Source organism: Corvus kubaryi, unplaced genomic scaffold, assembly GCF_017639235.1.
Source record: "Corvus kubaryi isolate FWS band 111438036 unplaced genomic scaffold, C.kubaryi_AGA036_p1.0 64876, whole genome shotgun sequence".
Taxonomy (NCBI): Eukaryota; Metazoa; Chordata; class Aves; order Passeriformes; family Corvidae; genus Corvus; species Corvus kubaryi.
In genome coordinates, this window is record NW_024581574.1 from 45,001 (window position 1) to 56,517 (window position 11,517).

At 45.8% G+C, this 11,517-nt stretch overlaps 1 protein-coding gene across 1 annotated transcript; it reads left to right on the top strand.

The window, feature by feature from the left end:
• Positions 1-4,158: 4,158 nt before the first annotated feature.
• Positions 4,159-8,079, top strand: LOC121672713 (guanine nucleotide-binding protein G(s) subunit alpha-like; the record flags this gene model as incomplete). Its single annotated transcript, XM_042045489.1, has 2 exons — positions 4,159-4,364; positions 8,007-8,079. Coding segments are annotated over exons 1-2 (212 nt in total), but the record flags the coding sequence as incomplete, so codon positions are not given.
• Positions 8,080-11,517: the final 3,438 nt, after the last annotated feature.

Consider the following 11,517-nt stretch of genomic DNA (forward strand, 5'->3'; position numbering starts at 1 on the left):
TGTAACAGTGTGTCAGATATAAAGTAAAAAGATAGTATTTTTCTTGAGGTCCTCTTGAATGATTATATCAGCAGGTATTACATATAAATCTTAAAAGACAGAAGTTTATGTGTATAGAGTGGGGGAAGCATAAAATATGTGAACTTTTCAACAAGTTCTCTCTCCTACTGCTATTGATAGTCTGCTTCTACTTTATATCTACATCTTTTTACCCATTTCTAAATCAAGCTAATATAGTTGTCCTAGCTGGGAAGAGTAAAGTCTGTGTAAGTTATGCATTTCAGTAGGACTGCTCAAGAGTAAAGTTCAGGTTTATTTACAGGATTAGGATATTGTTACAAATCCTTCTTCATTCTCAGACACCAGGGAGTAGATTTTGGGGCAAAAGCTGTGGAAGGAAAATGGAAAAAGAATTCATCTTTCATGAAAGAAGTTAAGAAAATTAAGAGATCTCATGATTTTCATTAGGATGTAATAGAAATTAGGTCAATGGGACTAAAAATCTATTAGCTAAAGCTATCAAGTGGTCTGAAATGGATTATAGATACAAGGAACTTTTGTACATCCTCCTTTTCTCCCAAATAGTCAATTGAAATATTACTGCTTTGAATTATCCTGCTGCTGCTCCTTGTGAGATCCTTTCTGGTTTGAGAAGTGAAAACAGCAGAATATTGTTTCACACTGCCAACCCCCCTGTTCTTTTTGTGAAATCCTTACACCGAGATGCATGTTGGTGTGTCAGACTCTTTGCATTTACTTTAGACTGAAAAATAAAAAACACAGAAGGAACATCAATGAATCTGAATTTAATCTGTAAGTGTGCAATACTCGCCATCTTCTGTGTGCCACCTTGTATTTCCCATTAATTTAAATAGTGCAGGATTGAGTCAATAGCTGTAAGTCTTCTGATGTCCTTTTACAGCCATTTCCACGTTCTTGTTACCTTATCCTTTTGGAAAACATTTTCATTTAACATGCAGCAGTGTTCTTTAACACCCTATTTTCAAGCTTCAAATAGTTAGACATTTATCACAGAGGCACTATGCCCATACAATATAGTTATTTTATCTTTGCATTATTTGTTCCTTAGGCTGCAGGTTCTTTGGAATCAAGTTTTAATTCTGTGATGAGTCAGGGGTCAGATTGTGCCTGCACTTACCCTTCTGATGGCAGGAGTCTCGTGAAACTGAAGTTCATGGATTTTTACAAGATGGAAGCTAATGGAACTAGCTCCAATAAGAAACACAATTTACTCTAAAGACACATTAGCAGCATTATGTTATTTAAACAAATAAAAAAGAGTGAGAACAGCTAATGTGTTGGTATGCTCACTCTTCAAATGATGGGCTCCTAATCACGACAGCAGTGAAAAAACTCGTGGCAGTTCACTGGGTTTGTGAAGTGCGGATGGTGCCTGATGTCCTTAGTCCTGTCATATTTCAGAAAGACAAAAAAAGTCTGTAATTGCTGTTAAGTTACACAATGTGGGAGTTTTCTTCTTTGTTTTCTGTAGCTTTTGACACTTTCACACTTTAGTAACACTTGTAATACACCGAGCTAATTCTTAATTCTGTTGTAAGTAACTGGGAGCTTTGTGAATTAGCTGAGTGTTTTTCTTTTTCAGCTACCTCATGCTTTGCTTAGCCTAGAGACAGAGACACAGGGTATCTGCAGCAGGGGGGCAGTGATTCCTGTCAGAGTTTAACCTCGAAGAGCCTGTCCTGGTTTCTGTTTGGGAAGGGATGGGTGTGCACTGCTGGTTAGTTAACATTAGCATTTACACAGCCATGACTCCCTTGTCCATGGATGCTTTGGCATATTTGTCCATCCTGTGCAGACACCATTCACCAAGATTTTAGCCTTTTGTATATCTCCAACAATATTTCTCATCTTGTTTGTGTATTCCTTCACGTTTTTAGCTTGAGACGGGCTCCCTTCCCCCCAGGTGGGACCCGGAGGGAAGCAAAGCCTGGAGGCTGGGGCAGATTTTCCCTCCTGTGTGAGGTGAGAGGTACTGGCATTTCTGCATTCTCTTCATACCTGAAACCATAAAAAAAGTATGAGGCTTTATAATTTTCAGTCTGAATTCTGCTTTTTTGTGTCCTTTATGCCTTGTAAACTCCCCAGTTAAAATATATTTGAATATTGTCTATTACATGAAACTATACAAATAAATAACCTATTAAAGATACAAGAAATTATTACCATCTTTGCTTCAGATGAATCTGGGCATTGCTGAGCTAAGTTTCTCTAAGACCTTTCAAAACCGCTCTTAGCCTAAAAGAACACCTAGGGACACCAGTAAGAGTCTCTCCTCCAGTGACTCCAGAACTCTTAGGCTCTGTGGCATTTAAAAATAGTGATGTGATGTTCCCTGTTTCTCCTGCGGTCCCCCCCCTCTTTCAGCAAGGGCAGCTCAACAGATGTATTTGATGACATTAGCTGTGACCTCCTAGTTGTTTGCTCTATTCACATAATTATTTTACTGTGTGTGTTTCTAAATATAGTAACTGAATGATGTAAGAAGGTGTGTTCGTGGGAACAGTGTGGCAGATAATTGAATTTTGCAAATGAGGGTAAATAATATTTGTATAGTAAAGGACATTTCACTAACTCGTGTGGGGATGTGTGCATAGAGAAAAACTACCTGTGTATTTTAGTGAACAGGGTTATACAAAGAGCAAAGCGCCAGGCTTTGTTTTCCAGGTGTAACTGATAAGTTGTGTAATTTTTGTAATGGGGTTTCCAAAACATATTTTAGAGAAGAGAATGGAGCTAGACAGGGGGTAAAACCATATGTAGAAACAAGTGTGTGCATCCAGTGGTACTCTGATGGTGCACATGGCATCCCCAGGTACCTTGAACCTCCCGTCCTAGCCGGGATGGAGCCCGGCGAATCGCGCGGGGTGCGAGCGAGCAGCCCCGCGGCCGGGAAGCGCATCCACCCAAAACCAGACACAAACCATTCACTACCATAACTTCCACATTAATTATTTTCAAGCGTAGCACAAGGCGCCGCGGGGCACGACTCCCGTACAGTTTATTCAGAATCCTATTAACTCCAAGCCCGGCTCCGGGTGCCTGCATCCCGCGGGGCGGGGGGGCGGCCGCGGGGCCCCCGAGCGGCGGCGGGGCCGGTTCGAAGAGGGCGCCGGCGGCGGCGCGGGGTGACGCGGGCATCATGTGAGCGGCCCCGCTCGCTCCCAGCGTGCAGTGTGGGCCCGCTCGCCCCACCCCGCGCTCCGCCGCCGCGGAGCCGCTCAATAGGGGAAGGGGAAAAAAAAAAAAAAAAAAAAAAAAAAAAAAAAGGAGCGGGAAAAAAAAAAAATGGGGGAGAGAGCAGGAAAAATAAGACGGGGAAAAATCCGCCCGTGAGGGACAGGTTCTGCTCGGGGCACAGAGCAAACGGGCGCTTTTTTTTTTTTTTCTTTTAAATTTTATTTTGTATTTTCTTCTTGCCGAGAGGATTCAGCCGCCTGGGAACCGCATGTGAAAAGAGCAGCAGCAAGGAGAGGGGAGGAAAAAAAAAAAAAAGGAGGATAAAAAAGGGGGGGGGTTTGGCTTCGACCCCCCCGCCCCGGTGCGGGAGGAAGGACCCGCGGCGGCCGGAGGGCGAGGAGCTGCGGCGGCCGGCGAGGGAAGGGACCGGGGCTGCGTGACCCCCGCGGCGCGGGGGGAGAGGCGAGGAAGAGACGTTTCCCGATCCTCCCCGCCGAGGATTTGGGGAGGTTTCCGCGCCTGGAGCCTGTGCCTTTGGATCTAAAGAGGATTATTATTTTTTTGGGGGTGGCACTGAAGCTGGATTTGTTCCTGTGCGTGCGGCGCGGGGGGGGGGCATTTCTGCTGCCTCTAGAGGAGCCGGCGGCCCGGCCGGGGCGCGGAGATCCCCGCGGATCGCTCCGCACCCCCCGGGAAAGGTGCGCCGAGGGGATCGGCGGGGGGCGGGGGAGGAGAGGCAGCTGCAGCTGCCGGGGAGGAGGCCCGGCGGAGCGGCAGCAAAGTCATCGCTATCGGCCCCCCCTCGGCTGGCTTCGGGCTCGGCGCTCTCCATGTCTCTGGCTCTGGGCAGCGGCCGCCACAGCAGCGAGTAGGGGGGGAGGAGGAGGAGGAGGAGGAGGAAGAAGAAGGGAGCCCGGGAGTGCCTCCCTCCCTCCCTCCCTCCCCCCCGGCAGCCCCGGCCGCCTCCCGTCCCCTCGCCCCGCGTCCCTGCCTTCCCCTCCCCAAGATGGGCTGTTTAGGGAACAGCAAGACGGAGGATCAGCGCAACGAGGAGAAGGCGCAGCGGGAGGCTAACAAGAAGATCGAGAAGCAGCTGCAGAAGGACAAGCAGGTCTATAGGGCCACGCACCGGCTCCTCCTGCTGGGTAAGGGGCCGCGGGCCGTCCTCTCCCCGCCGGGGCACCGGCCCCAGCCCGGGCACGGCGAGGCCGGGGAAGAGAGGTGGGGCCGGGGGGGGGTGGCGGAGCCGCAGGGCCCACCCGGGGCCGCGGGGATCCGCTATAGCAGCGCCCGGGGCGGCGGGGCCGGGGCCGCCGGGGGGACCGGCGCGGTGCGGGGGAGCGGCGGGGAGGGCTCGGGCAGCGCCCGGGGCACCGCGGGAGGGGCCGGGGCAGGTACGGAGCGGCGGAGCGGGGCCGCTCTCCGCCCGCGGGGCAGCGCCCGTCGCCGGGGTGGCAGCGGGCCTCGGGCGGGCGTGGGGAGGGGGCCGGGGATGCCGCGGCGTGGGGCCCGCGGGGAGCCTGGGAGATAAACAGGGCAGGGCAGTGACAGCGGCCGCGGGCGAGCGGCGCGGCGAGCGCGGGAGGGCCGGACACCGCTCCCCGCGCCGGGGCCGGGGTGCCGAGGGACGTGCGGCCAGGCCGGGGAGAGGAGGAAGAGGAAGGGAGGAAGTCGGGGAATCGTTTGGGGGAAACGGAGGGAGGATGTCGGTCCCGGAGGGAAGCGCGGCCGCGTTGGGGCCGCGGAGCAGTGCAGGGTCGGGCGGGCACGGCCCCGGCCCCGGCGGGCTCGGCAGCCTCCGCTGTCGCACCAGGAATTGAGGTACCGCGCGTTGGAGCGCTGGCAGAGCCGGGCTCCAGGTGCTGTTCCAGCGGCTCGTTTGGGTTACCTGCTCGTGTTTTTCAGGAGAGACATTTACAAATGCGGGCTGTGGCTTTCAAGGAAGGGAAAGGTCCAAATACCGATATCGGAGAGGACAAGCGTTTGTCAGGCTCGTTATTTCAGAGTATTTTGAAGTAGTGTTTTAAGATCAGATGCAGTTACGAGCCGTGGGTTGTTTTGGTCACGCCGAGGGACCGCCTGTGCACGTTCTGCAGGGCTGTAGCGTGGAGCACAGGCTAGGCCTCACCGAGCTGACTCAGTTTTGGGGGGAAAAAACCCTGATTGAAGGGAAAAAAAAAAAAAAAAAGAATTTTTGAAGTGAATTGGTGAATTTGGAAGTGTACTATCACCAGTAAAATCTTTAAAATACTCATTTGAAGAAAGAGACTTAATATAAACGGAGAGTGACTGGGACTACAGCAGCACCTGCAGCACTGAGGAGCCTGCCAGGGCTTCAGCAGAAATCTTTTAACAGGATAATTTGGACTTCAGCTCTTGGGAAATGTCTTGGACTTCCAGATTTCAGGCTGAACGTTACGTAGATACGTAGAAACTATTTGTCATCAGACGGGTTGCTTTCGTAAGAGGCAAAATTTCAGCAAACAGAGACATGATGGGCTTGCCTGGGTTTTCTTTCTGTTTCCTTTAGTTTTGGTGGCTGAAAAATAGTTTAGATACTCGCAAATAAAAAATTGCGTGTGTTCAGTGATGGCAGTAAAGTCATCTACGTGTGTATTTTAAAGTGATAGTTCAGCTGTTACACAGTTTCTGCCTTGAATTGAGGATAGTCTGTAACTCAGACTCACTGGTAAAAAATATAAAAGCTCACCTCCCTCTTATTATGTTACATTTCCTTTATAAGACATATGAAATAAGCCAGGCACTTGGAAAGTGTTCTTAATTTTTTCAAATCATATTCAAATAACAACAAAGAAGAGCTGCAGAATATTCAAGTGGGTTTATGCTGCTGCTCATAGGCCCCATCACTGTACACACGTGCTTGCCCCGCTGCCACGAGCAGTCTCCCTGAAATTAATGGAACTCTCCTTGGTGGTGAAGTTAAATGTGTGTGTAATTGTTGGTGAGAATATGGCCTTAACAAGCAGCCAAATATAGAGCTAGACTTATGGAGAAACGTAGATGTAATACTTCATCTTGGTTCACTGGTGTTGTATCCAATCCAGAGAACCCAGGTGTGTCAATACCAAACCGTATGTGTTTATAGCAAATGCAACAACTGTCCAGCCTCCTTCTTGGCCCAAGTGAAGTAAAGATTTTGGCTCCCAATGCTTGTAAATATAAGATGTGATTTAATGTTACAGCTGAAATTTAGTTGTTACTAATTTTTAAGTGGACATATGACTATATCAGATACTGCCTTTGTGAATAATTCTTAGTTGTGAAGATGATCCAGTCTCTCTATCTTATCCCAGGATACTAATTCTTGATTGGTTTTGCCACCTGTGTTTATTGCATGATGCAGTCTGCCTGATCAGACAGAAGGTGTATGGTATAAAATAGTGGTTTAGGGGAGAAGTGGCACTTACATAAAGAGTTGTAGATAAAAACTGCTCTCTATATGCTTACAAAACACCAGTGAGCAAGGAGAGGAAAAAAGAGTAAGGCTCTGGGATTAAAGTGTCAAAACATGCGAGCAGGTTTTATGGAGAGCAGAGGAGGACTTTTGGGAATTCATGAGGGAGAAGGAAAGGAAGGGAGAAAGCAGAGGGGGAAAGCATTTGTGAGAAAATGAACTTTGAAATGTGACTGCTATAATACAGTTTTGAACATGAGTCTCAAAATGGAGGCTTGTGCTGTCAGTGTGTGCTAGCAGAGGCCTGACATCCTATAAATACAAACTGTACCTCCCTGCCCGTTCTGCCACAGATGTACGGTTCCTGTGGGTGAGACACAGGCTGAGGAGAGGAATAAACGAGTAGCCACGAGACACTAAGGGGAGTCTTTCTGAATTTTGCCACGTTATGATACTACTCCTGCAAAAATATGTTTGCTTTATATAGAAAGCTGCCGATCTGGCAGCGTGGAGCAGCTCAATTAAATGCTGCTGTTGGAGTTGTTCAGCGTGCATGGAAAAACGGGTACTATAGGCAGATGGGCTGCCCTGTGCACTGGCATCCGAGCAGCACAGCAGAAATAGCATCCATCTACTTATGGAAACTGGACTAAAGTGGAGTGGGGTTTTTGCACTGCAGGTATGGAGGGGGGGAGCAGGGGAGAGCGGAGGGGGGCTCTTGGGAGCAGGCAGCCACAAAAGGTGGGCTCTGCGTCTCGTTGTGTGTAGGGTTGATTTTGGAACATGTAAGGGAGGGTGGGAGGCTGCTTACAAGACACAAATAAGAGGAGGTTTTTTGTAGCTTTGTGGGTGGAGGCTTAAAGGGATGCCTTCCTTTTTCAAATGTGAGTATCTACATATTTTATTCCTTGTGATTTAAGTTACAGAGTTTGACTGGGTGATGATGAACTGCAGCCAAACCTAGAATTCTTTAAGGATATTACAAAATTTCTTTGGTGTAATAGGGACTTCAGTCAGTCTTTCCCTCTGTCAGATAGTAGTGACAAGGCAACCAGGTCATGACGTTCCCCATCGTCTTCTCTGTAAAATGTTGAGGTTGTCCATTTTCTTTCCAAGTACTGCAATCTGCTTTTAACATTGACACTGGAAAAACGGACAGTGAAATGATCCAAGATTCAGATCTGACACATGACTTGAGCTGGGCATTTATTTTTAGCTACAACTGAAGTTTCCAGTGGCAATTACTTCTTTCACTTTTCGCTCTTGCACTGAGAAACCCAACTTTCTCGATTTTACCCCGAAGAAAAAAATTCTAGTGTATTCCTTAATCACTTATGCTTCCTTCTGAAATTGATTTACTTTCATTGTCTAGGTGCTGGTGAATCCGGTAAAAGCACAATAGTCAAGCAGATGAGGATCCTGCACGTGAATGGATTTAATGCTGAGTAAGTGCATTTGCTTTTTCACTTTACAATGTACCTTCCTCCTTTGCGCCGCAGTCAGTGCTCCTGGTTTATATCTTGTGTATTTTCCTCTTGCTGTTTCCCTGCCTCTAGAATTTGGATGTGTATTTTTAGATGAGATTAATAGACATTAACCTGAAGAAGTCAGGCACCAATCATAAGGAAGATCTAGCAGTGTAAAATTATTTATATCAAGGCAGAGCTGATTTGATTAAGTCTTGAGTTTTGTGGGTTTGTTAACTGCAGTTCCTTTCACAACATGGCTGACACTGATCTACCTCAGCTATAGCACATTGATTCATATTGCTGTAAACATGCCTTGTGTCAGTGTACAAAATGAGCACAATTTTCTTTATTTAGAGCAAATAAGGCTTTATTTTCTGTCTCCTCACAGAATGAAATAATACTCTGAATTTTGGGGATTTTGTTGCGTTTGCTTGTCCAGATGTTTGTGTTAAATTATCCTTCTAAAAGCTTTTATTTTTTGCACCTAATGTCTGTTCAGTTATTTGGCAGTTGTGAGGAGGGAAATGGCATTAAGATAGAGAGAATGGATATCTTGTCCTTCATCTGAGAAAAATTTGTGTTTGCTAACTTTTCAACTAACTTTGCTAGAGAGTAGGAAGAAAGTCTTCTGTGTGTTAATTTATGTTTGCAATTATGTGTGTGTGTATACCAAAAGTTGCTAAATTAATACTAATTGAATCAAAGTGTTCAAATTTCAAAGCTTATTTTCTATGCTTTTTTTTCTTTTTTTTTTTTAGATTGTATTATTGGTTTTGTCTTGCTTGTTTTCAAACATAACAGTTTTATATTGCCATCCTTTAGTTTTTAGTGCTATCATCTATTTTGTGAATCCTGCCTTTTTGGAAAGGTTAAGCTTTCATTAGTCTTCCCGTAGTTAATTCTTTAATGAGAATATCTGAGCTAAAAGTTTAGCCAAGGAGCCTGGATAGTACTTTCTAATCAGCAAATGATAGTTCAGGATAAGGTACACAGTCTTTTGGATGAAAGTTCAGACTGATTCATAATAAATACATTACGTGCTACATGTTTTTAGCTCCTCTTTATAATGAAGATTTTCTTTTTCCAAAATGAACTTTTTACTCAGCACCCAATATTGAGAGCTGCTCAACCAAGTCAACGCATGGAAGTCTTTGAAGTCACACAAGTCTTTTAAGAGGTTTCTGGTCATAAGAGCAGCCTAAAGGACAGAGACAGCTCAGCAGTAACAGGATGCAGGACTAGGTGCTTATGAAAAAGTTCATAAATGAAAGTGGAAGTGAAGGATCCCTGGTACCTTTGAAAGTATCAATCCATTTGATCAACATGTTTTTTTCTAGGTTTTTAAGCACATGGATGCTCTTAAAAGGATTAATGATGCTGTGTAATGGATGGTGTATGATATGGGTAGATAACTTCAACCCTACAAGCTACATACCCAATCTGTGTGGAACTGGGAGCCCAGAGACCTGTGCAGAACTGGTGAGGGACTGGGACACACTGCATTTGCAGTAGCAGTGGGTTCCTCGAGTGTCTCACTTTGCATTGTAGGTTTGGGCAGAGCTGAGCCTGCAGCTGCAATCCAGGGCAACATGGCAAGTTTGGCCTCAGGAGGCTCTGCTGGCTTCTGCCTTCTCATAGCAAGGGATTTGGATTACGGGGCAGCCCTGTGCCAGCACAGCCCTGCTGCCAATCACAGGGCATATCCTGGTGTGGGAACCATGCGGGCATTGCAGGGGAGCTGCCTGGGGCTCAGGAGCTGGGGATTGTCCACCCATGGCATTTTGTCCCTTGTCCTTTGGTGAATCATAGTGTTGGAATACTGAGGTGCATAAAAATCCACTACAGAAGTGGGGTATGTTTAAAGTGTACAAGGAGTAAGTTACAACACATCATTTTTGGGGTTCTACTGCCAAAATTAATCAGTAGATTATAACATATACTTTGCAGCAGGGAACAGGCTGTTTTTCAGTGTTTTGAAATTCTTGCAAGATACACATCTGTCCTTAAGTAACTTGTATTTTCTTCCAAATAACTAACTGCTCTCTATGTTGTCTCGCTTTCCGTTACCCTTTTTGCCTGATTCATTCCCTTTCTGCCCTGCTTAGCCTGTGGAAGAATGATGTGGGATTCAGCTAATGAGAGAAATAGCATGGAGGTTTTTTTGGAAGTGTAGAAAGAGCAAAGCATTACTTCTCTTCATGTCCTGATCAGCTGCTCTGGAACATAAACGTGTTTGCACACAGCACCACAGCTGATGTGATGAATAGGAGGGGAGAAGTGGTGAAAACACTAATATGCTGCAGATGAGGAGACTTTTCTTTAATTTTAGTGTACTTAATACATAACTAGTTCGGAATTATTTCGGTTGGTGCAGCTTATTCTTGTGCTTTGAAAGAAATCCAGTTTAAAGTCCTGTCTAAAAATTGTTTGCCTTTGGTTTGGTTGCCCTTCAGCAATGGATGTTTGAGGCAGAGAGAGGGATACCTGTTAGGAAAAATGTCTAATGCTATGAACGAGGGAATCAAAAGTTTTTATTCAGTGTTACTCTTCTTTCTGGTGACTAAACAGGATATCCAGTGGTAAAAATGCTGCCCTACTTCAAGTGAGTGTGAGGGGATTTTATTTGGTTTGGTTTTAGGATTCTGCCCCTAGATAGATATAGTTATCGTGTGCCTTTAGGTGAATTGTTGTAGCTTTTAACAAGGTGAAATCTACGTAGTTCTACAAAACTAGAATTTCCTCTGGGACTCCAATTCCCAATCCCTTTCGCTAATTAATTATTTGAAGAACTGTATGGAGTCAAGTGCTCCAGGTAATTAATGTGCTGAATAGTTAAAGCTAAGATTAATATGAAGGTGGTTAAAGTTGTAGGAAAGTTAACTACAGTAAAGACTATTTTTTTTCAATGTTCCTTTTATAACATGTAGTTGAATTAGAGAAAGAAATAGATTTCTTTTTTTTCTGTTTCTGTTATGAAGGTGATGTGTGGGATGTAAGAGTGCTGTGGCATTGGTAAGGGGAGTAGAGTATTGGAGAAGCAAGGCATGCTCTACAGCACAGGTTCTTCTGCATGGAGTTTTGTGGAAGGGCTTAGCCTGCTTCCAGCTCTTGCAGAATGGCTTCAGGTGGCCGTGCTATCCTCTGACATCTTCCTGCAGCAATTCCATGAAAAATGGGAGTATGGCTTCCCCACAGTATTCTTCCAGTGTTCCTGGTCTTTAACATGGAAGAGCTGCCTTTTAAGCATAATGAAGAAGCCATATCAACCAAATTTTCTACTCTTTGCATTACTCCCAACAACAGAGGCCCTTTTGACGTAGAAAGGGTTTAAATTTGGCTTTTAATAGCAGGAAGCCTGTGACTTCCCTTCCTTTCCTTCCCTCCCTCCTCAACACTTCAACTGTCTTTTCATGA